General features: G+C 40.9%; 1 protein-coding gene across 3 annotated transcripts in view; it reads left to right on the top strand.

Moving 5' to 3' along the window:
* PTPN3 (protein tyrosine phosphatase non-receptor type 3) overlaps positions 1-26,985 on the top strand; it is a 330,496-nt gene that overhangs the window by 249,415 nt on the left and 54,096 nt on the right. For 2 of the 3 annotated variants that reach the window (XM_050937681.1, XM_050937680.1), the window contains exons 15-20: positions 10,481-10,504; positions 13,750-13,948; positions 16,060-16,137; positions 17,134-17,190; positions 21,882-22,038; positions 23,243-23,406. In XM_050937681.1, coding sequence (XP_050793638.1) covers positions 10,481-10,504; positions 13,750-13,948; positions 16,060-16,137; positions 17,134-17,190; positions 21,882-22,038; positions 23,243-23,406 — 679 coding nt within the window. The remainder of the gene's footprint in view (positions 1-10,480; positions 10,505-13,749; positions 13,949-16,059; positions 16,138-17,133; positions 17,191-21,881; positions 22,039-23,242; positions 23,407-26,985) is intronic. The other variant, XM_050937682.1, reaches the window with a different exon arrangement.

Here is a 26,985-nt window from a genome sequence, read left to right as displayed (position 1 = left end):
TCCTCTGAAGCTTCCACCAGTTCTGTCCCTTAGAATCCACTCAATTCTCCTGTCATCTCCAGTATTTCCACCCCTTAACATTACCATCTGTCTTTCATAGATCAACACTCCTTCCTTGAACTCTATATTGTCTTCTCTACTCCCATTTTGCCTCCCTACTCCAGTTCATATCACTGCCATCTTCAGCTTTGCCATGTCTACTAATACTATCTCCTGCCTTATCTAAAGTGCAGCCATCACTGCTTCTCCGGGAACTCCTCCTTCATCTCAGTACTCTTAACAACTGTCTCCTCAGATCCAGTTAGCGCTCTCTGCAATCTTCTCTCATGTCTTCTAATTCCTGATTGTTCAGAGGATCTTTGATCAATTCTATTCTGGCTGTCTCCCACTCTCAGGACGTAGTGGCCATTAAATGCTTTCCACTTTGCTAAACAGGATTTCTTTACAGTTTTCCTTCTTGACCTCAGGGCACTGTTGGCCATACTGAAGATAAACTTTTTAAAAGCTTTTGATTTTAGATGTCTCTGGCTGCTGCTTCTTCATCCTATCAGAGGGGTAGCCATGTTAATCTGGATCTGTAAAAGCAGCAAAGAGTCCTGTGGCACCTTATAGACTAACAGACGTATTGGAGCATGAGCTTTCGTGGGTGAGTACCCACTTCGTCGACATGCATCCGACGAAGTGGGTATTTACCCACGGAAGCTCATGCTCCAATACGTCTGTTAGTCTATAAGGTGCTACAGAACTCTTTGCTGCTTCTTTATCCTGCTTCACTTCTCTCTTTTCTTTCTGCTCTTTTTTGATCTCGAAGTACATTTCAGACAAGAACCAGGTCTTCAGTGGGTTCCTCAGGCTTTGTTCTCATTCCTCTGCACACTTATATCTCCCACCTTCCCTACTATATTATTTCAAAACTGAATCCCCTCATCAGTTCTGTGTTGTTGACACTCGGTTGTCTTGCTCCTTTAAATCTGTCCCTGATCTTTTCTTTGTCTCCATGGGTATCTTTCTTGAATATATCATCTGGCTGTGACTTTATTTTCTTTATCTGAATGACACCAAGATGGACATTCTTTTATGTGGCAGGAAAAAAATATTCTCATCTGTAGTTTTAAGCTGTGATAGCCATTTTGTTTTCAGCTTGATAAATGTGGAGTGGATTCTTGACACTGAGCTCTTTTCCCCCCTGTCATAATATAATTCCCAATTCTGGACGGACCTTAGCGTCCAAAATATGGGTATTAGCATGAATTCCCCTAAGCTTAATTACCAGCTTAGATCTGATAGGCTGCCACCAATCAGGACTTAGAGTAGAGCGCCTGATCGACTCTAGTCTCCCCCAAAAACCTTCCCTGGGGGTCCCAAGACCCAAATTCCCTGAGTCTCACAACAAAGGGGAATAAACCATTTCCTTCCCTCTCCCTCCTTCCTCCCCAGCTCCTTCCCGCCCTGGGAACACTAGGAGATCACCTGATTCAACTCCGTGAGTCTAACACAAAGAGGAACTTTACCATTCCCTCTCTCAGGCAATACAGACTCAAGCTTCTTTGAGCCTTAACTAGGAGAAAACACTCAAACAGGTCTTAAAGCAAAGCTTTTAATAAAAAAAGAAAGAAAAAAGTAACAAGTTTATCTCTGCACTTTAGATGGTAAAAAGTTACAGGGTCTTTCAACTTATAAACAATAGAAAGAAACTTTCTCCAGCAGAAACACACTTTAAGCTACTTCCAGCAAGTACACATATGCAAATGAAAAAGAAAACAAATTAAAAGACTGTGACCGCCTTTTCTACTTACAATTATGAACAGATAAGAGACTGTAGCAGGGAGATTGGCAGAAACCTGGTTACACCTCTAGCCCCGTCCAGGACTCGGAGAGAACAAAGCCAAACCCAAAACCCACAAACAAAGGCTTCCCTCCCACGAGATTTTAAACTATCTTGTCTCCTGATTGGTCCTCTGGTCAGGTGTTTGGGGTCCCTATTTGTTAACTCTTTACAGGTAAGAGAGACATTAACCCTTAACTATCTGTTTATGACACACACACACACCCCCCCACATCTAGTATACTGGAAATCTACTATCAAGTCTCAAACATATCCTGTATCTGATGCTGCTTCAGCGCTTACTTCTCTGATTTTTTCCTCCATATTTTTGTTCATTCTTTCCTTGATAACTAAAATTCTTCTGAAGCCTCTTAGCATTCCTTGGACACCATCACACCTCGCATGGTCACATCATTCCATCCTGAAAGACTTAAAGGACCTTGATGTCTATGTCCTTCTCTCCTTCCTTGTTCTTGTGTTAGCACTTGGAAAGTGTAAAGTGCTGCACAAACATTAACATGTACCTTTTGCCTTCCTGCCAATTCAGATTTGTCCTTTGTTGGAGGTCACATCATTGTTGCAGCACCCTCATCTCCTGATGAGTTATGAACACTTCATACTTTTTAAAAAGAAAACTAAAAACCTGTCCTGTTTTTATTCTATTTATAAACTTGCGGAAATTTTAGATGTCACAAAAGAACAAACTAGCAATATATATTTAAAAAATAACACTGATATAGCTTTGTTCAACATCTTTAGCACCTACATATTCTAGTATTATTACTAATTATTTTCCCTCCTTTATTTTTGTATGAACTTAGCATTTGTGAAAGGCTGCCAGAATGACAGCCCTAGAGAATTAAGTCACTAACTGTGCCACAGAAAATGTAGCAGTTAGTGACCATGCACATTTGCATACTGTCCTACAATGTGCCTGTACCCTGACTTATGAAGGAACTCTATAAGAAGAGGGGAAATTATCTTTCTGTGGCTATTAATTTGTGATGTCTTCTGAAACTCTGGTGGCAGGTTAGTCCCAAAATTTGGTGATATGTGTTGTGATATGACCTGTCCACTAGGTATTGGACTGAGATCCTCAAACTCATTCCATACAGAACACAGACTAGCCATGGAATAGGGCTGGTCTAAACTGGGACAATGCATTGCACTGGGAAGCACGTTAAAACATTTTCACTAACGTGGTGTTAAACATGACTTTGACATTAGTGTGGACAAGAAGAGTAGTGTTTAAAATATTTTTAACGTGCCGTAATTTAATTTTACCATGAGCAGCTTGCATGTTTTTAAACATAACTCTTTGTCCAGACTAAGGATAAAGTTGTGTTTAACACCATGTTTGTTAAAACCTGTTATTTAACATGTTTTCCCAACATGATGCATTTTTCAGCGTAGACATACATCTAAAGGACCTCAACTTTGGATCACTACTTTCTAGGAGAGGACTTGAATGGGGAGACTTAATAAGAACTTGTTTACAGATATCTCCAAAACCTACGTATTCTGTCCTGCTTGCAGAAAAATAACCTTTTAACCATTTCCCTTACCAGCACCCACTGTTATCACCTATTCCTTCAAACTTATCCTAGCTTACTCTCCCCACCTATTCCATTTCTTTCTGTAACATAATGCAACTCATTGCTTTTAATTGAGATTTGAATGCCTTGTAAAGTTATATTATCTACCATAATATTTTCCTTTAACTTTTTCATATTTAACTGTTAGCGAACTCCTATTTTATGCAGACCTCTCTCATCCTTCCAGATTTTGTTGCTATATAGACAAAGTATGTAGGCCATGTAATGGATTTTTAAAAAAAAATGATATACACTCATTCCTAGTCCTACATATAATTTCCATCTGAATGCCTGAGCAATTATTTAGAACTAATGTTAAAGAGAACAATAGGTAATAGAAGAGACTGAAAGTGGCAAGTGACACCTAGGCGTCAGTATTTAATGTTGTTTTAAAATTGAATTAAGTGAAAAAGAGAACATTTTGGCTTTGACAGAAAATGTGTTACAAAAAGCCCTTTTCCCCCCATACCGATGTATACAGTCAGACTTCTTTTAACTATTAAAAAAACTAAATTCAGAATACTGAAGGACTCTGAACGAAAATTAGAAATAGAGGCAAGGCATTGTCTATGAGCAAGTGTTCCTGGTATGTGCTGTAATAGCTTTCATGAAGCAAATATTCATCCTGTCACAATACAGCTTTGTAAGTCAAATATTGTACTAAATAGGCAGTTGTGACAGCGCCTAACACCTATCCCTCTAAAAAGAGAGCAGGATGATGGCAGAGAAGTTTCAGTAAAGGCTCCTTACCTCATAAATGCACTTTCCTCTTGATCTGTCAGAGCCTGGATTCAGTGACTTTGCAAACATGCTACAGAGCTTATCTGTTTTCCTTGGCTTGTGCCAGAGGTGAGAGAGAGGATGGTTAGGTTCTATAGTGCTTGATTAAGGATTAGTTGGTTATGGGGGAGATCTCCGTTTTTTCGTTATGTGGTGTAATTGTTTTTTATTCTGCCAGCACCCAAAGTACTTGAATAGTTACTTTCTATAAATTTAAAAAAAATCAAAGGCAACATGACTATTCTATTATAACTTTGTTAGAAAAGAGACTGAATAGTTCCTACTTGCACATGTAGAGCTGCAATGATCCAATTGGGCAGACAGTTAATATTCATTCCACAGAGAGAGTAAACATGGTACCTTTCCTTTTGTTAGGTAGTACATAGAGAAGTATTGTCAGGTAGCAAGTAATGAAAGGCAGCACTCTTACTTAATCATTTCTGTCATGGTTAGGTATTCACCACTGACCAAGGGGCAGAGGTGAAAGTAAGCCAGTCCGGTCCAATACTGCGTACGGCAAGAGCTGGTATGCTGTGTGGGACCAGACTGGCTTCCCCAGGCTTGTGATTTAAAGGGCCTGGAGCTCCAGCTGCTGTGGGAAGCCCTGGGTCCTTTAAATCACTGCCAGAGCCCTGCTGCCACTACCCTGAGGCTCCGGCAGCGGCGCTCGGGCAGCGCTTTAAAGGGCCCTGGGCTCCCCACAGAGGCTGGAGCCCCTGGCCCTTTGAATCACCCTTGGGGCTCAGGTGGCCCTTTAAAGGGCCTGGGGCTACTGCCGCTGCGGGGAGTCTCAGCCCTTTAAATCACCACCGGAGCCCTGCTGCTGCTACCCCCTTTTGCTTTTCTAATTGTTCAATTAGCGGCGCTCGAGCGGCGATTTAAAGGGCCTCAGGCTCCCCGCCACCAGAGCCCCAGGCCCTTTAAATCACTGCCCCAGCCTGGCTGCTGGAGCCCCGGGGTAGCGGTGGCAGGGCTCCGGCGGCGATTTAAAGAGCCCGGGGCTCCACTGAGGTAGTGGTGGCCTGGGCCCTTTAAATTGCCCCTGTGCCCCAGAGGCAGCTGGGAGCTCCGGGGGTGATTTAAAGGCCCCGGGGCTCCCAGCCACAGCTGGAGCCCCAAGGCCCCACCTCTTCCGGTTGGGGACATGCCCCTTCTGGTTGAGGCCAAGCCCCTTCTCAGGACTCCGGCGTACCAGTAAGTCTTTTAACTTACTTTCATCCTTGCCAAGGGGAGTGGTATACGATGGAAGGAAGAAATTGTGAATCAGTTTTAAAAAAATGGTTATCTCCAGGTTTTCTAAATCAACACTTAACTTGCACCTTACCTTCATCCAAGGGGTAGCCATGTTAGTCTGTATCCACAAAAACAACGAGGAGTCTGGTGGAACATTAAAGACTAACAGATTTGCTTGGGCATCAGCTTTATGGGTAAAAAACCCACTTCTTCAGATAGAAGTAGAGTTTTTTACCCATGAAAACTTATGCCCAAATAAATCTGTTAGTCTTTAAGGTGCCACCAGACTCCTCCTTACCTTCATGTTATCCTAATGATTAACATTCTTCAGCCTAATTTTTGTGCCTGACGTTTAATTAAATGTTAGAAAAGCAAAAAGGACTTGAGGTATTTATTCCTTCTTTTTTAATTCCATTTTGAGAAAATATCCAAGTTGAATTAAAAGGCAGCATAACATGGTCACCGTAGCACTGTTCCTCCACCATACTCATCCGCTCTGCTCTTATTGTAAGCCAAAAAGGGTATTCAGTTGCACACAGGATTCCTTTTATATTTCTGTTTAGTACCCCTTCCTCTTTACAAAAGCAGAGCAGTCTGAGGGGACATTCAGCATGTTTACTTTGTGGTGTTCAGAAGTTTGAGGCTTTGGGGAAAAAAAACTGATTAAAGTTGATTAATGAAATAAAACTATTACCTCCTCTCCCACCCACCTTTTTTTCTTCTTCACATTTAGTGAGGTGTAAGTATGGTATAACCTTCTATACCTGCACTAATTTGAGCGACTAATTTTTTTTTTTTAAAGAATTATTTTGGTATAGCACCTCACTTAGTGTAAGAGTTAATAGCTGATTTCCTTTTAAATAAATTTTAAGATTATAGATAATCTTGGTCTAGATAAAACTGATCTGCCATGAGTGCAGAGGACTGGACTAGGTGACTTCTCGAAGTCCTTCCAGTTCTATGATTATAGACATTATGGATCTAGTTTGCGGCAATGCTTGCTTATGGCTTTTACACCCAGATGGCATTATATAATATAGTTGATCTGTTTTAAACAATTGAATGCAAAAATACTTTTTTTTTTCTGTTTAAAGTTCATTACTATTTGGCATTCATTGTAATATTTTCTACAATATCACTTAATTACTTCTAATTTAACCACCACAGTTCCTGTAATTGTTTTTAACTAACTGAAATACACAGGTATATTTACACATGCTATTTCTAGAGATAACTACTATATAAGGATGTAGATAGTTGTTGTCCCAGATCTACCATCTGCAGAGTTGTAGATCAAAAAAAGCTTAGCCACTCTTATTATTAACATTTTGTTTATAACAGCAGCAGCATTCTTTGGAACCTTTCAGGGACATAGCCAAAATAATAATAATAGTCCCTATCCTAAGGATTTTACAATCCAGATTAGATACAGTGATGGGATGCAGGGAGATGACATCACATTGAGGAGGAGGGAGAGACATACACAAAACAAGGTGACAAAGTTGCTTGCAGGTAATATGATATTTAATCTATTTATCTTAGTTGCTTGAACAGGCAGGCAAAAAAATCCTTGGAAAAGCCTTGTGTTCATTGTGTCAGCTCCTTGAAACCAATGCTCTTTGAGGTCCCTAGCACCTGTTCCATGAACTCATAATTTAGGACATTGGCTCCCAAACTGTGGTCAGCAGATGCCTTTCCAGTGATTTGTAGAATAAAATATCTAAGCAACAAGTGGCTGTCAGTGGACTAGGAAGTTGAAAGAGGACATTGTAAAAGAAAGACCGTCATGTAGACTAAGAGGTCTGCAGAAGACAATGTGGAGAACTAGTCTCATATAGAATATCGCCTTCTCACAGTGATATTTCCTATTCAATGAGACTGTAATCCCTAAAATATGACTTGGGGGTGGGGTGTCCACTAGTGATTCTCCCAGTGGTGATGTGCAGTTAGTTCCTCAGTGTTGGTTTTCTGTTACCCCTTAACCAAATTTGGTGGCAAGGCCCATAGATGGCTGTAGCATTCTGGTGCAGCACTTTTGGGATGGTAAAACAATAGTATGTGTAACTCTGTTAAACTCCCCTTCTTTCTGCACCTCAGTTTAACTCTTCGCTGAAGCACAGACTAGAGTTCTGTCTGATTGTGACTTTTCAGAAAGCATTGCTCAGTGTGTCAAACCCTATAGCTATTGTATGTGAAACCCTGATAATAGGTGTTAATAGTTCCCAGTCCATTTCAAAGAGAGACTACCATACACTGTCTTACTAAAACATTTAATGCACACAGTAGACAGTATAAAATATGGTAAATGGTATTTGGAAAATGATGAATAACCTTTAAACAAAAGCTTTTAGTAAATCTATTGGTGTTTCTTTTACAGAGTTTCCCACTTTGTTTCTGTTACATACATTAATGTATAAAGTTTCAAGATAACACCTTTTATACTTTAGTGCACACACACGCAAACATATTCCCCTCTGATTTTCTCTGAGATGTTTTCTTAGTTTCTGTAGTGTGGCCATAATATATCCAGTGTGTCACCTGGAATCCCCAGAGCTTGAGAAGAGTGGGAACATCTGTCTTTCAACACTTCAGAACCCGTCAGCAAACAGTCTGGGGATCTCCATAACTAGTCGTATTCCAGCCCTTGGGTTAACAGCTGACTGCTCCTCAGTTGCCGAGGAAACAGAAATCTGCAGCCTGTGTTCAAAATGGTACAGATATTGGGATCAGCATATAAAACATCCATTCCCTTGATCTCTGTAAGGCTCTCACTCTATAGGGCACCATCTTCTCCCCATAAGCTCAGCTAAGTCAGGCAAGAATTTACAAGCCCTCACCACACTCAGCTCTGCCCCATTTCTCTCATTAGCTGAGGCAGAATCCCAGTTGAGAACAGTTAGCTGATAGCTGAATCTAAGTTCCACAGGCTCTGTAGCCTCTATGGTAACACATGCTCCCCTCAGCTCTCCCTCTACATCTGTAACACAGACCACCGTGGAGGAAACATCCCAGTGGAGGGCTTCTCTAGGTTGTAAAGCTAGAATAGCCTTGCTCTGCATCCAGAGTTCTACAGGACTGGATGCAGCCCTCACAGCACATCTCTTGGTCCTATGATGATCAGCTGCTGAGTCCACAGGGCTCTCTTTTTAACTCATATATTCATACCCTTTCCCCTGCTCCCCACCTGATGCTCTGATATGCTCAGCTCTAGAGAGTGACCCGCCAACTGGATTGACCACAATGAAAAGTTTCTATACAGGTTCAGAAACAGCCACTGAGCATGTCTAATAACTGCCACACCCTAGTTCTGAATGCTCTGTGCCATGACTGAGTTTCCCTCTATGTCCACTTCCCCACCCCCCAAATTGTTTCTCTGTCTTTGATGCGTCAAACAAGTTCAAATGCTGCAGTATAAATGGGGGTGAAAGTAACTTTTCTCAGAATTTTTTTATTCAGAATGCATAACTGTCTTGTAAAGGTTGTTAGCTGAGAAAGTTTGGGACAGCAGAGGGGACTATGGGATAAGAACATTAGTTGTACATTTCAATGATCAAAAGTGAAATATTAACACTGTTGGCATTTTAAATTGTCATTATTAGGTTTCAGGTTGGCACACCATTGAGATAAAGGGAAGAATTTATACTTCCGGAAATGTTTCAGGCTGTCTGCAGTCATCTCTGTCCAATTTGTTTTTATGCTTGGTTCATATTACAGAAGGATTAAATATGCAAATATTTGTTAAAATATTTCAGTATTTTAATATTCTGGAGCACAATTTATCAGCAAATTCCATGGCAGCAAAATCACAAAGCACATAGGGCACTGCCCATAGCAAGATATGCTCTTGCAGAAAATGACAAAACAACCAGTCTTTTCATCTCTGGACCTTGATATAGTGATCTGGCCCACTTAAGTAAAAACAACCATGATAGACCAAAATGTGATGGAAAATTTTCAGTAAGAGAACTTTTTCTTGACTGTTGGAAGTAGGCAGTTACTTCTAGGGTGTTGATTTTAGAGCTGTGTTCCAAATCTTCTTCCAAGCTGCTGTGTTGGGGTTGGGAACCAGAACTATCAAAGTCTATGCCTCTTTATAGTTGGGTGGGGCTGTTGGTCTTGCCATATGCAACCCTGTTGTTTCCAAGACTGTGTACCACCAGTGATCTGTAGAGCAGTTGAAGGTCCACAGAGAGTTGACTGGTGACATAGTGCTGGCTCTCCTTCTTGCTTTCAGTTTCTCCATCACATTGAGAAAAGCTAAACATATATTAAATACTCTCCTAGTCTTTTCCATTTAAGCAATTGTTGTAGTTGACACAGGAATTTTATGATTGCAGAGAGGACTAGAATGATTTATGCAATCATAAATGGGAGAGGAGCTGTCCACAAGTCAATATCTCTGTTGAGATGTGGACCACATTTGAAAAAATCTTGAGAAACCCCTGCTCTTCCTGGTCAAGCTGCTCTGTAATGAATGTCAATTAACTTGCCTTTGCTCCCTGTACTGTGTCGTGCACATGTGCCTGCAGTTATGCTTTTGTTTGCAGGCTTTCTGTGTAAGCAGCCATTCTGCCTTGCATTGTGGGGACAAGCATACTGCAATTCTGGTAACTGCAAGGGCTATGCCACTTTCATTTGTGTCTAAAGTATGTGATTTTTGCAGAGCATCAGCAGTGCCTTCTGTAGTCTTTGTGGGCCATGACAGAGTTCCATCTTGAGTGATAGGGAGTAATTTGTTAAATGATCTGAATCCTGACACTGCTGTGCACTAGTATAGTTTGTGATTGCAGATGAAACTTTTTTTGTTAACTGGCTTTGTTCTAGAAATGAAATGCTGGGGTAGTTTTAATATTTCTTCAGTGATCCACAAAATCTTTAATTATTTTCCTGGGTTCAGGTTCTACATCCTGTATAAAATGAAGTCCTTAAATTGCTGTGAATACAGCACTCCAGCCTTGAAATTATTTTCTTAGATTAGAACTGTGGTGTACTTTGTTCCAGTTCTCCTGAAGATATTTATCCTATGTTCACTTATTGTTTTTGACAGGTCATCTGAACAAGAATCACCAAAGTGAGTTTTCTTATAAGCATACAAAAATTCAACTGTTGAAAGTGGGGATTTCAGATATGAACTAAAATTATGAATGAATGAAATCTTTGAAGCCTTTCTATTTAAATGGTTAGAAAAATGTCATTTTACAGACATCTTTCAAAAAAATCCTAAAACTTATCTTTAGAAATATGTTGAATTCTGACATGCCAGTAAGCATCTAAGCATCGTAATTTGCGAAGAGTCACTTCTTTAAATTGCTCTGTAGAATATATAGTGAAAGTTTAATTATCCTAAAATCTGGTTGTGATTTATCTAGTAATTCTTTATATAGTACCACAACACATTAAATTAAGCAGTTTGGAAGTCACATCTATCCCTACCAAAGTGTTAACTTTTCCTGCACTGGGGAATCATTATGATGTTACAAGTGAAATGTGAAAATTTGCTATGTTTCTCAAAGATTATGTTAGTGTGATCCACTTACACATATAACTTTGGTATCTTCATATACTGATTTAAATTCAAGTTATAAATGGCTTGAGGTATACAATATTCATAATAGTAATTACTAGAGAAACCAAAATCTTGAAGATGCTGTTCCTATTTTACATGATGTGTGTGTTTATATAGTTCACTACTTTAAAACATTTTCAGAGTTTAGCAAAATGTTGTCATGAACAGTAAGGACTACTGAAGACTGGAAAAGCTGAAAATTTAAGTATCTTTCTTGAACTGAATATTCTGTGACTGTTGTAAAAACTCTCCATTCACCTTGCTGATGCAAAGTAGTAAAATTAAATGTCCCAAACTTGGTTAACCACAGAGTTAAGGTTGCACAGAGGTGGTTGTAACCTTTGAAAACATTGCGTTCAGCTTCACTCAGACCTCTGAAAACTAGCAAATGAAGAAAAGAATGAAAGCAATGCAAACTTAAACTTCTAAAAACCAGGAAATATGAATTTATCATACCTCCACTCTTCAACACAACCTTAATTCTGTTTTCTTCAAGCAATGCCCCAAGACACAATAATACACAGTTTAGCATTTTATTCTTACAGAAGCTACATGGTCCTCCGGGAATATAGCACTTGGGCACTATAGGACAAAGTCTAAAACCTTCTCTTGCTAAGGCAAATCTCATGTCTAGGTCAGGTGTAGCAAATGGGAGCTACTTGCACCTGGCCTATACTCAAACACTGAGCCTACTCCACACAAACCCTCCTAGACTTCTTTAACATTACCACCCTTCACCCTGACTCAGAACATTCCGTCTGAGACATTCTCTTCCCTTACCACTCTCTAAGCCCCAGAGACCACAGTTTTGTATGTCACCAGACTGCTGACAAGAAAATCCCCATGTGCATCTCTACTGATACAAGCTCCAGAACACAGTGCTGAAATGAAGAATACCTAATCCTTCAAAGTAAACATGCACTCCTCCTTGTATTAGTGTAAAAGTTCTGCCAGTCCGCTCCAACTAATCCTCCGCTGTTTAATACAAGAAGTGAGGTAGTTGGAGTGCATGCCACTAAATGCTGGAATTCAAATTTTTGCACCACCACAAATAATGGCACATTCTCTTAGAACTTCCTCATGTCTACTTATCATTGCACGCGACCTCATCCTGAACCATTTCCAATGGCTGTTTCCAGCTCCAGGGAACAGAGCTAAGGTTGCATTATGGGGATGATGTGTACTTTAACTTTATTTTCTATGTCTTGGTTTTCAGAGGATTATTTTTGTTGCTGTAGCTCTTATTGTCCTGGTTTTCAGAAGTTTGGGTATAGCTGAATTCAATATTGTGACACAGCAGAAGGCACTGCTGGGCAACCATAACTGCATTAACGAAGTTTTGGTGAAGTTATTTCCTTCTCATTTTTAAGAATAGTTTCTCAGTTTCCCCATGTTCCACAGTCCAGCTCTTTTGCTGCCTCTGGCTCCTTGTCAATGATTGCTTTGACCACAGGATGCACTGGCTGGATGTTAGTGACTTCACTGCCTCTGCATCATCTCCATGTCTTCTTTCTCTCTGCCTGTATCACAGCCTGATTTTCCTCCTTCAGTTTACTTCCACAGGGAGAAGTGGGTGTTGGAATGGGACCCACAGGCTATGGAGCTGGAGAGAGAAGGCAGGAACTATACAAAGACTAGAATGGAGTCAATGGGGAACATATTTTGAAGATAGAGCGAGGGGGGAAATGTATGTGTGTGTGTTTTGGGAGACAGAGTTCAAAGCCTCTAACATTCCCTACTGCACAGCTTTCCTTTGCACCCCACTCTTTCCTATACTGCTCCAACAACCCTTTAATTGCTCCTAAATTCTTCCCCAGTGCTCAGAATTCCCCACCACTGGTCCAACACTGCCCCATGACTTCCAATGGTCACCACCTCGTGCCCACTGCTCTGACTACCCCTCTGCCCACAAAGCCCCACTATTCTGATCCCTACTCCTCCCTTACATGCACATACTAGTTCCGCCCTCATCCTTGCCAAGTCCACTACCCCAGACCTGGGCCCAGTGTATGGAGAAGGAGCTCTACAAATCCATCTGCAGCATAGGAAGCTCAGAGAGGTGTGAAGTGGCTCATGAATATTATTGAGCTGTTCTGTGCTTAGTGAAAACATCCCCATTACTAATCTCAGTGCTGTGTACTGTGCCATTTTACTGAACACGCTCATACCCACCCCAGCTCCCCATCCTTCCTCAGTTTTAAAGGGGGAAAAGAAATAGGAGCTATGGATGTGGAAAGCTCAGGGGCGGCGGGGGATGGGGGGTGGGAGAGATGAAACTTCTATAAACTTTACACTTAATAACTTTTTCAGCATTTTCAATATTGCTTCCCCAGCAGCTGGAATAAATACCAAGTGGCTGAGATCAGTTTTAGGAGGATTAGCAGCATAGTTTGAGCCCCAGATGTATGCAAAAAAGTTTTAAAAAACAGATGATTTTGTCAACAGATGTTGAATTTTTCTGAGAGGTAGCTCATATCTCATTAATGCCTTGTGCAAATGACCCCAAATTTTGGCCAAATCACCTTATCCGCCATCCCTATGAGGCACAGCGAATTTGAAGATAATCCAGATAATGGATTTTAGAGTATTTAGAATAGTCTACTGTTAAATAGAAAGTGACACTCAACTTTAACTGGCGCTCTGCTATAAGAAGTTGATATTACGTGTTTGTAATTACTACTGTATGTTGAGTTTAAACCCATGAATATCAGTACCTTTTTAACATACTTTATCTTTTTCTTTTAATGAAGGAATGTATTGGAAAATAGTCCAGCACAGAACTGTCTGACTCATACCTCACCTACTGCCTTGTCCCAGTCTCCCAATGGAGTTGGTAACTTTTCAGGCTCTTATCCATTGGATGGAGTGGACAAACAGTTTTTAGAAACATATGACAACATCACAAAAGGGAGCGTAACAGAAGATTCCAGTCAGTACTACTGTGATAAGGTACGTTGTTTAACAAGGCTGAATTAAATGAAAACGGAGAAGGCCTAGTATAAATGTGCATCCAGTCTGTGAGATAAAGAATTCATAGGGTTTTCCAACAATGTTAACTTGTCTGTTGCACAATATACATGTTAAATGTCATGTACTAATAAGAATAAGTCTGGTTTATTAAGGTCTACAATTACCAAAGAGGAAAACACTATGCAACGTGGCAGGCAAGTCTGCCAGCTCTGTGGGTTTTCCATAGGCTCAAAATGTTCAGACCCACCTGCAGAGAAAACCCCTAATTTAAGGGGAAAGCCCCATGTAGTGGTCTGCCCTTTGCCCTAATTCCCTATCTCTGGAGGAAGAAAAGCCAGCCAAAGCTGTTATACATGCCAATAGACAGCAGTGCCCCTCAGTATATACAGCAGGCAACAGCTGCCCACCACTCTCTGGCTCCCCTTGCCCCCCAATCTCTCTAACCCTTTTTCCAAATCCCCTCCAGGGCCCCTCACTACTAACAATTCCAGTGCTGTGCTGACTATTCTCAAGCACCACACCTAGCCCCAATGCCCCCTTATTGCTTCCCCTCCCCAGCCTCACAAGTCTTCCAGGCACCTAACAACCTTCCTTTCCCCTCCTGTTTTCCTGAATGCTACCCCCACTCCCTGCCTCCTATGTAGGGGACTGCCAAACTAAACCACTTGTGGAAAGTGGCGTGGGGAAGAAGTACATGGTAGAGTAAAAATGCCTAGGGTGTGGCAGGGAATGCAAGGGTGGAATAGCTAAAATTAAACCGCTTGGTGGAGAGTGTTAAATGCTATTGCAGGAAGATTAAATTCAAATGCTTCAGGGCAAAGAGTGAGATAATTGCAGTGAAATGTTGTGGATGGTGGATAAAATGATATTTCTTGGGGCGAAGGAATGAAATGTGGATGTGGGGAAGCAAGGAGGAAAACGATCAATTCTGGGATTTCCCTTTCCCTCCTCTTCCCCCTGCTCCCTTTCCTTTGCCTTTCTCTCCGTTTCTTTGATTGTGTACCTCTTTCCTAGTTCTAAACAATTTTATGTAAATATACTCAAATTTATGCAAATTATTCAGACAATTTTGCATTTCTTGTGCTTTTTGCTGTGAGGATATTGGTAGTTTATTTAATATATTTTAAACAGTTTCTAAAACTAGCACCCTGTGCTTGCTGTCCTTAAAGGTTTAAATTCGTAGCTGAATCAGTTGCATGGATATGTGCATGTAAAGCTGGTCCAAAAATGGACTCCACCCTGCTGTAATAGCGACATTTTGAATTGAAACAAAAAGATGAAATTTCTTGTGGCATTGATGGATACATAAAAATGTTTTGTTTTTGATCATGTTAAAATGTATTATAATACATAATATGTAATATAATATGAAAGTCAAACACAAATTAAATGAGACAAGAAAGTTGAAATTAATCATTTAGATTTTTCCCGTCAAAAAGTTTGTCATCAGCGTGTCTCTGCAAAAAGTTTTGATTTCAGCAATGTGTTTCAATTTCAATGACACTTAATTTTCTGATGGAAAACTATTCAGTCAGATTTTTCAACCAGCTCTATGTACAGCCATTATTTTCTAAGTTTTGCACTCTAGATTATAGTTTTGAAACATCTAAGTATGCTCAGCATGCAATTTTCAAAGGCCAGTAACTCAATCTGGGGATCCGTAAAGTGAACTACTCCTCAGTGAAGATTATTTCAATGCCAAATTTTACACTTCAAAATTCAGACACTCTGGCTTGTGGGACTTTTCAAGAAGATCCAAATATACTTTTTTATGGAAAAGTTTATTTTGTGTAGTTCTTGAAATCAATAATTTCTGAAAATTATGGGCAACGGTCTTATGATCGAAACCATTATGTGTCATTAATTGTGGTATTCTCTGCTATTTCCAGTATAATAAACAGGAAAATACAAACAATTTTTGTGTACTGTACAATCCTAGCTCCTCTTCATTTTTACCACATTTACTTTTTTCTTTTTCTAATATGAATTAATCTGTATAGGAAATATTTTGGGGGGGGTTGGGGGGTTTGCCATTATTTTGTGCTAAGAAATAGAAAATCTTAACTTTTTTTTTTTTAAATGTGTTGCAGAATGAAGTAATTGATGGAGATTTGCTTTTGGTGCGAATCACTCCAGATGAAGATGGGAAATTTGGATTTAATCTGAAGGTAAAAAAGGAGCCTTAAAATCTCATGAATGTGCAACATAGTTAAGTATCTTAACTGATCAAATCAATATTGTTTTCCATTTTTAATGTCCATGTTTGCATCAGAGGTAAGAGGTTAAGGTATCTGATGATCCTTTGCTGTCCTACAAGGACCTTTTTTTTTTTTTTTTTTTTTTTGAAGAGTTTAAAAACTCTCACCAAGATTTTTCAGAAACAGGTGCTTAAGATTAAGTTCCTAAGTTGTTTATATAGGCACCCAAATAATGGCCTCATTGGCTAAAGCAAGCATCCAACTGCCTCTGTTGTCTTTAGTAGAAGTTGCTGTATGTCCAACACATTTGAAAAGCAAATCATTTATTCAGATGCCTACAAGTGGATTATGGAGCCTAACTTCAGGCGCTTATTTTGTGGAGAAGTAGGCCCTTCATGTTTTACCATCAACAAAACATGTTAATGGTGTGTGTGCACCCAGTGGTGAGCCAATTATTGCAAAGGTAAAAACTAGTAAATGAAGGAATTGGGGAAGGAGGTGCAGCAGCAGCTTCCGTACTTTCTGATTGATGTCCATTTTGAGGCCCTGTTATACTGCCTGAATGCTATGAAGTGGCTATAGTGAAAATGAGATGTTCTAGCATCTGATCCCTGTCACTTATTTGTGGGCATTGTTAGGTCACCTGTTTCATTCATGAGTCCAGGAGAAGATGTGTTTTATGTCCATAAGACTTCAGTAGCATATAAAATATAAAAGGGATAAAGAAATGTGGTTGGTTTGAGACTCATAGTTTGATCCTGCAAGATGCTGAGTTCTCTGGTCCCAGTTCAGCATAGCACTTAAGCATGAATACGGAGCACCTTGCAAGGTCAAGCCCATGACAGTGAAGTACAAAGCATAAATTTTATAGTCATATAGGAACAAAAAATAGACTATTTGTTGTATAATGTACTGCTTACATTCTAAGAGTATATTTATAGTGACTGTTTATTTAACATCTTGTAGGGTGGTGTTGATCAAAAAATGCCTCTAGTGGTGTCAAGAATAACTCCAGGATCATCTGTAAGTAAATCCTCATGTAATTCTTCAGTGTATGGCTCTGTAGCAAAGCTAATTTTTTTCCAGTGTCTGAATATGTTGTAACACATAGCTGAAATGTCTTTTTTATGACTAGTGCAATAGATGCATCGTCTAAATCAAATTAGGAAGGACAAAGGCATTTTATTTTAAGATTTTATTTTGGGCACATACTTCAAAGTGTATTTTCCAAACTTTTATAACAAATTGAGATAATACTAATTCTAATTTGATATGAATTCTGTGTGGTTTCTGCTGCAGTCTGCATATTGTAGAAGTTTCAGAAAGAAAGGTTTCATTGTAATTGAACTTCAGTATAATGCAAGAATTCTGTAACTTTTTCATAGCACAAACTACATCATAATAGAGAAATTGACTTGTGTCCCACATCCTGCCCCAATCATGAATGTATGGCCCACATTACCTATCTTTGTCATCTGTGTGTAACAGCTTGCTTTTATTCAGCTTTCATGCATAAATAGAATTATGCAATTTAATGAATTTGTAGTTGTCTCAGAGAAATGTATGAACTGGAAACAGAGGAACCAGCCCCACATGACAATTTAGTGCTTTCCTGACAGACCACCAAGCAAATGAACAAGAGGCGGGAAGCACAGTTTGGGAACCTTTTAGCCAGAACATTGAATTTGTTTTATGGGAAAGAGAGAACTTTACATGTCAACTAACAGCAACAAGTTACATTTTCTGAAATACAGTAGAAGTAGAAGTATTTCTACGGTATAAATACAATAGAACCTCAGAGTTATGAACACTTTCAGAATGGGTGTTGTTTGTAACCCTGAAATGTTCATAACTCTGAACAAAACATTATGGTGGTTCTTTCAAAAGTTTGCAACTTTTCACTTAATACAGCTTTGAAACTTTACAATATGGGGAATTTTTAGGACCAAAAAAGAAGTGCTTGGTATTAAACCAAACTTTGGCGGCTTAAACTGGATGAAAAGCCATTAGCACCATTGTCTTGAAAAGTTTGATCTCTGAAAAAGATGTATATTGTACCTGCATTGAAAGGATTAATTCCACTCCTAGATACCTTTTTCTCTGTCTGCATTGTGGATTCCTTAGTTAGTGGCTGGCTAACAGCTAGCATTCTTGGTGACTGGTGGAGAAGAATGTCAACTTCCAGGGAAACTGTTAATTACTGTAAAACGTTGATGCCTCACAATCCTCTCTCTGCTTTCTTGTTCGATCCACTTGATTAAGTCCAGGTCTAGACTAAAAAGTTCGGTTGACCCAGCTACATCACTCAGGGTTGTGGGAAAATCTAACCCCTTGAGCAACATCATTAAGCCAACCTAATCCCCAGGGTAGACAGTGCTAGGTTGATGGAAGAAATCTTCTGTTCACCTAGCTGCCACCTCTCAGGGATGTGGATTAACTTCAGTGGTGGGAGAACCCTTCGAAATGTTGGAGTGAGTATCTACACTGAAGCACCACAGTAGCGCAGCTACAGCACTGCAGACTTGCCACTGCAGTGTCTAGTGAAGATGTAGCCTTGCTGTAGAGTAGAATCTCAGAGATAGTAACACCAGAGTTGCGGACTTACTGGCCAACCAGACACCCGGTGGAACTGGAAGTCATCAATCAGGCAGCAGAGCAGACCAACAAAAAAAAAAAAAGCAAAAAAAAAAGCAGTGGGGCAGGATAGCTCAGTGGTTTGAGCATTGGCCTGCTAAACCTAGGGTTGTGAGTTCAGTCCTTGAGGGGGCAATTTAGGGGTCTGGGGCAAAAATCTGTCTGGGGATTGGTCTTGCTTTGAGCAGGGGGTTGGACCTCCTGAGGTTCCTTCCAACCCTCATATTCTATGATTCTAAGGCAAATACTGTACTGCCTCCAGGCTTTAGCCCTGGGGCTCAGGGTTTTCACCACGGTGGGGTTAGGGCTGCAGCCACATGGTGAGGGGGGGAATTCAGGGCTCTGGACGGAGGGGAGGCTCAGTGCTTCTGACCCTCAGGAGCACTGGAGCTCAGGGCTTTAGACCAGGGGGAGCGCTGCAGCTCAGGGCTTAAGCACCGGCGGGGGCGAGCATGGAGGCTCAGGGCTTCACCCACAAGGGGTTGGGGCTACAGTCACAAGGGGAGGTCAGGCCTCCGATGTGGGTGGAGGGCTTGGGGCTCAGGGCTTTAAACTGGAGAGAGTGCTGGGTTTCAGCCCCATGGCTCTGCTCCCAGCTTCAGCCCCACTGGGGCACTGGGCTCGGAGCTTTCGCTATGAGGGGAGCGCCAATTTCAGCCCCAGCACTCCCCCCAGTAGCTAACACCCTGAGCCCTGGTGGCCCCCCTTGCTACATCTGAGAGCGGAGCAGTGGGAAGCCCCAGTGTCTCCCTCACAGGGCTGAAGCTGGGAATGGTGCCATGGAACTGAAGCCCAGAGCCCCAGCACTCCTCCCAAGTCAAAAGCCTTGAGCCCCGGTGCGCCAGCGGGACAGAAGCCCAGAAGCCCAGAGCACCCCGCCCAGAGCCCTAGTGCCCCAAGGTTCCCCCCTACCCAGAACCTTGACCCTCGTACCTGCACCCGGAGCCCTGACCCCCCCCCACACACATCCTGTAGCTGCAGCCCCAACCGCTTCCCCCCCCAGGTGAAGTCTTGTTTAGAGTTACAGAATATTTCCGAGTAACAGACGACCTCCATTCCCACGGTGTCCGTAACTCTGAGGTTCTACTCTATAAAAAAGATTTTGAAACCTTTCCCTCTGAATTCCAGATCAATCCTTGAGATTCCAAAAAGCTACCTGCTGCCGTGATGTGTAACTTCTTAAAATATATGAAAAATGGTAATATCACAAAATAGTAAGACAAACATCCACAGCAATAGCATTGTACAATCCTGCTTTCTGAAAAAGTACAGAGTAGTAGGGACTTTTCCAGGGAGCTACTAAAGCCTGAGAATTCAAATAATGGTCACTAAATGTTGTAGCTGTCCTTTAAGATTTTTTCTTTGCCTTTTTGCATTTTTTTCCTTCTTCATCATTTTCAGTTCTCTCCATCTTAACTATTTTCCCTCCTTTCTTCTTTTCTTTCCCTCTTTTTTATGTCTTTCTTAAAACACCCACACTCCTCTTTCCTTTTTCCACACTGGAACTGCAGCTTTTCCATTTTGCTTATGTTCTCTCTTCCATTTCACTATTTTCTTTCCCCCTTATCTGATTGTATCTTTCATACTCCCATCTGTTAGTTTCAGTCTTCATAGCATATGTGCAAAGTGCCTAAGATGGTACATGACCATGATTCATCACCAAATTTGGTCCACTGGTTGTTCCCTTGTTTCTCTCCCCACCTACTCAGATCACCCTTTTCTTCCTGCAGATTTCCCATTTTTGTCTTTCTCTCCCTCTTGGTTTTGCCAGTCTCACCGTTTCTTTCCATCATCTCTCATTTCTTCCTGCAAATGCTATTTGCCATTAGCCCACTTCTCTACCTCAGTCCTTCAGCTGTTCCCCATTCATCCTGAAACATGTAAACCAGGGCAGGAAGGAAAGTGCTAATCAGGACGACTTGTTCCAATTCCTGTTTTTTGACAGCGCAAATAACGTTGGGTGAACAGACATTGATTCGTGAAGCTCTGCAACACCAACAGATATAGGTGGGGGAGCAATTAAGATTAGGTTGAAAGGATGGGCAGATCTCTAGTGCATCTAGGCTTCATTCTGATGCTGCTGGGTGCCTCCAGAACAGAATATCCATTTTTGTTAGGGACAAGCAAACATGGGTGACTTTGTTCTGCTCCTAGCAGGCCTCTGCCAGGGAGATTTTTGACTGCACAGGATCCTTGCTCAAAAAGCCTTTCTTTGGACTCAGATCTGCTGAGTCCTAAAGAGCACTGATGAAGAACTGAGGAGAAATTCCAGAGCCCGGTGCCAAGTGCAGTACAGAGAGGATTCTAGCAGATCTTCACATAATCAGGGAGCATTCACAGCATGCATGGCACACCTAATTCCTGCCATCTTCTGTGACTGCAGGGTCAGGAATAGGATTTGCCCCTAGGGGTGGCACCTGTGGGTGTTGGAGATCAAAGGACCTGTCCACACTATCTTACTTGGAAAATTGTTAATGAGGAAGCAGGAATAAAGCTGCTAACTCCCCAGTAGCATTTCATCAGTTCTCCTCTGTGGAACAAGAAGAAGCTTGTATGAATCTATCAAAAATGCATAAATCATCAGTTGTGTTTATAGTTCAGTAAAACCAATGATGTGTAATGTAGGAACAGCCCTCATTTATGGTATTTAATATTAATCTTCAGTTTCCATGTATGATGATGGAGCAAAACTAATGTTATAAAGCATTTTTACTCAATATAAATAGAAACTTACTCCTATGATTTTGCTATTTTAATCAGTCTGCTCTCTTTTGTATGTGAGACATTGTGAAAAATCTTTCTAAAAGTCCAGATTGTAAAGCTCAGATGCATAAAACATATCAAATGCAAACTTTTGTATAGTTGTTAATAGACTGTGTGAACTGTTACTCTTATCTTCATTCTGAAGCCACTAGAACAATTTTAGATCTGAATCCTCTGACATAGCTTCTGATGCAGAGGGCAAGACTTTGTCAGGAGAATAACTTTGTCTTTGCTGCACGATGAATTCATAAGAGATAAGAAATGTTCTACTGAATGTATTGGATAAACTGAATTTTTTTTCTTTGGTTGTGAAACAGGCTGATACATGTATTCCAAAACTGAATGAAGGTGATCAGATAGTGTTAATCAATGGTCGAGACATCTCAGAGCATACTCATGACCAAGTGGTAATGTTTATAAAAGCCAGCAGAGAATTGCACACAAGAGAGCTTGCACTTCTGGTCAGGCGGAAAGGTAACAGCACTAAGGTTTTTAAATGTAATTGAGACTGTCGTGCCTTTAAATTGTGGCTTTTTCCCCTTGCAATTTACTTTAATATATTCATAATCAAGAGTTATACTGTGAGTGGGTCTGTACTGAAATAGAGTGGTAGCATTTGAGATCTTCTCTCTTCTTGATTACTAACACAAATGTTTGAGCCATTAGCCTTATACATTCAAGTGAGGAGCACATCAACTCAATGCTGGTTTTTTTGCATCATACAACTGCAGTTTTGGTGAGGTTTTAGTCAAAGTGAAGAGTATTGACCCAAGTGAGTGAAGATTCTGAGAATACTAAACAATACTAATTTTAAATAAAAGATATGGCAGCAAGTTTCTGCTTAATTTTAATTTTTGCAGTGGTGTAAATAAATAGTTTGTTGCACAAAAAACATTTCGATAAACATTTAAAAATATAGTACCATCTTCTAAAACTTCTATTCCAGATGTGGAAATAACAGTAAATTCTCCCCAGCACAAACATACAGTGAAAATGTAATTTACAACAAATCCAGAAGGCTCGTTTTGTCATTCTTGAAATAGGCATATTTATAAATTTTGTTCTAAATTTCAATAGGTGAAATTCGTGAGCTTCTTCCTATGGTGATTGTTACTTGTTTGCCTACCCAAAAATGTACACGATAGGGCTGCTGGTGTATCATTAGATTAAACGTTTGAAACCTGGATGCTTATGGTCTTACCCATATTTGGGCACCTAAATCATTGGTCTCATTTTTCAAAGGTGTTGAACTCTTACTGTAAAATAGCAAAGAGTCCTGTGGCATCTTATAGACTAACAGACGTATTGGAGCATGAGCTTTCATGGGTGAATACCCACTTCGTCAGATGCATGTCACAAAGTGGGTATTCACCCACGAAAGCTCATGCTCCAATACGTCTGTTAGTCTATAAGGTGCCACATGACACTCTGCTGCTTTTACAGATCCAGACTAACACGGCTACACCTCTGATACTGAACTCTTACTGATATGTGCAGCGCTTGGGTCGGTCAGCATGTGTAAAACTATGGCCAAATTTATTTAGATGTCTCAGTTTGGGATTAGTAGCCTAACTTGCAGCATCGAGGAGGATTGAAAATGTCCATGGTTGTACTCAAGTAGGTTTTTAACATAACTAAGATTGCATGTAAAAGGTCTGAATTTGCCTCTGTCTTTCAGTTGCCAAACCCTTGGTTGAGGCCAAGTCAGAAGATGAAGCAGATTCCCAGAATTTTCTAGAATCTATTCTTCGCACGTATTCAGAATACAGTGACACACTAGAGGGGTCTATGGAACAACTGAAGAAAGGGCTGGAAAGTGGGACAGTACTCATTCAATTTGAGGTAGGTAACATGAAATTCACAGCTACCTGGTGCTTCTGACTGAGGAGTGACTTTAAGGCATTTGGACATTTGTTGCTCCCATTCAACCCCATCTCAGCAGGCTTAATACAGCCCCTTCTCTCTCACGCTCACTCTTACACTTTCAACCATCTTGAGGAATAGTGAGTTTTCGGTCTTGCATGAAACACTGTGTTGAGAAAAATCGATATTTAAGGTTTTTATTTCAACCACCAGAGCCCCCCCACCAATTCATCTTCATTTTATGAATTCTCTTCATGCCGAAAACAAAGTTTTCTGACAGAAATCAGACCAGTCTGCTCTTGATAGAGTTTCCTGTGTCACACAATGAAAATGCAAGATTATCTTTTATGAATGCAGACAACGGTTTATCTCTTCCTCTTTTCCTATATTTGCTGTGCTTTCCATGGAGTAACAGCCGGAGCTTACTCCCTCCTGGCTTTTTTCTCCTACAAGTTTAGATATTTCTGTGGTATGTACGTTTCTATGTTGTAGAGGGAGAATCTTCTTATCTATCAGGAACTGGTCTGGAACATAAAATATCTGAGTTCTCTTTCTGGCTCCCACACATACTGCTTGTGTGACCGGGACAAACCACTTAGTCACACTATGACTCAGTTCCCCATGTGTAAAATGGAGGTGGAAAAATTCATGTATTGTATGTGATGTGCTCAGATATATTTGCAATAAATGTCATAAAACCCTCACAACATAAATTTCAATAGTTTATCAAATTAATTTCTTCACTACAGAAATTGCTGATTAAGCCAGGGAATTAGTAATAAAGTTAAGAACGGCCATACTGGGTCAGAACAGTGGTCCATCTAACCCAGTACTCTGTCTTCCAACAGTGGCTGGTGCAAAATGCTTCAGAGGGGATGAACAGAACAGGGCAATTATCAAGTGAACCATCCTCTGTTGTCCAGTCCCAGCATCTGGCAATCTGAGGCTTAGGGACACCCAGAACATGGGGTTCCATCTTGGCAAGTAGCCATTAATGGACCTATCCTCCATAAATTTATCTAATTCATGTTTGATCCCAGTTATATTTTTGGCCTTCACAACTTCCACTGGCAATGAGTTCAACAGGTTGACTGCGAGTTGTGGGAAGAAGTACTTCCTTGTGTTTGTTTTAAACCTGCTCCTATTAATTTCATTTGGTGATCGTTATTCACTTTCTCCACACCCTTCATGATTTTACAGACCTCTATCATAGCCCCTCTTGGCCTTCTCTTTTCTAAACTGCCCAGTCCCAATCTTTTTAATCTCTCCTCATATGGAAACTGTTCCATACCCCTAATCAGAGAAGGGCAACAAAAACGTTCTTCCGTTCTTCTTCAATGCTTTTCTTGTGGTAAGGTAACTCAGTGAACCAAATCTAGGTCTCTGTCCCTCTTGCTGTCAGGGCCTCAATTTAATATAAAAATTAATAAAATAGGGGCTACGATGCTGATTGTATTGTTCATTTTCATACTGAAATACCTCTATTTTTAAAATGTATTAAACTCCTCTTAGACTTTCATCAGCTGCACCAAAGTAACGAAGAAACCTGGAGACCTTGCCACAAAATTTAAGAGCAAATTACCTTACGGTTCAAGGGGTTTTGTATATGTTTTCAGTTGCCCCAAGGTATTTCAAGTTTCTTACCACTTCTTCATCTTTTTAGATCACTTCATAATATTTCTCTGTCCCTTTTGGAGTTTCCAACCGCACTCAATTTAGCAGCCTCTGTAAATTTCATTAATGAGTTTATCCCTTTTTTGAGATCACTGATGATCATGTTAAATAAAATTAGATCTAGGACTTTTTCCTTCTCTTATCCCACTAGATACTTGCCCAACTCAGTCAACATTGTTCATCTTTACCCTTTTTCCAGTTTTTAAGACATTTTGCAGTGTATGTGTCCGTTCATATATCCAGGCTAATAAGCCAGAAGTGAGCACACTATCTCTGAGGCTATGTTAAAACTGCACTCTTCTTTCAGCAGTGTGTAGAGTATATACTCAGGGTAGCCCCATTAGCATGAGTTTAAGGAGCAATGTAGACAATGAGGCACAGCTGAAGTGGATAGAGTACAGACACACCTAAACAGTGTGAGTGTGTACTCAAGTACATACCCTATATGGCTTTCTATTCTCACCCAAGCTGTGCCATTCCAACTCTACTGCTATTTTTACTGTGTAGTGTCCCACTGACTCTCAGCTTCTGGAGCCTTTCCCCACCACTGTCATAAACAGATAGCTAAGGGTTAATGTCTCTTTCACCTATAAAAGGGTTAACAAACAGTGACCTGAAACACCTGACCAGAGGACCAATCAGGAGACAAAATACTTTCAAAACTGAGTGGAGGGAAGTTTGGGTGTAAGTTCTTTTGTTCTTTGTCTTGGTTCGGTGACCCTCTCGGCTCTGAGAGTGATCTCTCTATCTCCAGGCTTTCTAATCTTCTGTTTCCAAGTTGTAAGTACAAGGATAGTAAGACAATAGGTTTATATTGTTTTTTTGTATTTACATGTGTGTAGTTGCTGGAATGTTTTAAAATTGTATTATTTTTGGATAAGGCTGTTTATTCATTTTTTTCTTTTAAGCAATTGACCCTGTATATTGTCACCTTGATTCAGAGACCATTTTTATGTCTTTTTCTTTCTTTTTATATAAAGCTTTCTTTTTAAGACCTGTTTGAGTTTTTTCACTGGTTAAGGCTAAGAAACGAAGGGAGGGGGAAAATCTCTTTGTATTAGATTTACTAAGCCTGACTTTGCATACCCTCTGGGTGAGGGGAGGGAGAGATTTGATCTCTCGGTACTTGTGTTTCAAGGACTTGAAGCAGGGAATATCCAAGAGTACCCAGGGCGGGGAAATCTGGGAGGAGGTAAAGAGGGGGAAGGGAAGTGGGTTATTTCCCTTTGTGGTGAGACTCAGGGCATCTGAGTCTTGGGGTCCCCCAGGGAAGGTTTTGGGGAGACCAGAGTGAGCCAGACACTGGAATTTTCTGGCTGGTGGCAGCGATAGCAGATCCAAGCTGGTAATTAAGTTTGGAGGTTTCATGCTAGCTTCTCATGTTCTGAACTCTAAGGTTCAGATCTGAGTAGGAAAATTAGGACAACCACAAGGAAAGATTCTGTCAGCTCCCCACCACTAGAGCTTTCCCCCACTGCTGATAAGGAAGTACTCCAGCAGTGGGGAAAGTCTCCGTCAGCTCCCCACTGCCACACTCTTCTTCTGCTGCCTCCCTCCTGCCAGAGCCTTTCATTGACATGTGTAGCTACACACCACAGTGTGGCCGCAGCTTGCTTTTTGTTTGATGTGTAGCTAGTGCCCTGCATGGATACAACATTTATATCCATGCACGGATGGCGCTACCATTTAGGCAGCCTAGGCAATCGCCTAGGGCGCCAGAATAATTGGTGGGCGCCGTTTTGCCGGAGGGGGCGGCAGGCGGCTCCAGTGGAGCTGCCACAGTGGTGCCTGCGGAGGGTCCGCTAGTCCACGGCTCCGGTAGAGCTGCCACAGTCGTGCCTGCGGACGGTCGGCTGCTCGCGCAGCTCCGGTGGACCGCCCGCA

Source organism: Gopherus flavomarginatus, chromosome 2, assembly GCF_025201925.1.
Source record: "Gopherus flavomarginatus isolate rGopFla2 chromosome 2, rGopFla2.mat.asm, whole genome shotgun sequence".
NCBI lineage: Eukaryota > Metazoa > Chordata > Testudines > Testudinidae > Gopherus > Gopherus flavomarginatus.
The sequence above is the reverse complement of the archived record's forward strand: the minus strand, read 5'-3'. Positions and strand labels throughout refer to the sequence as shown.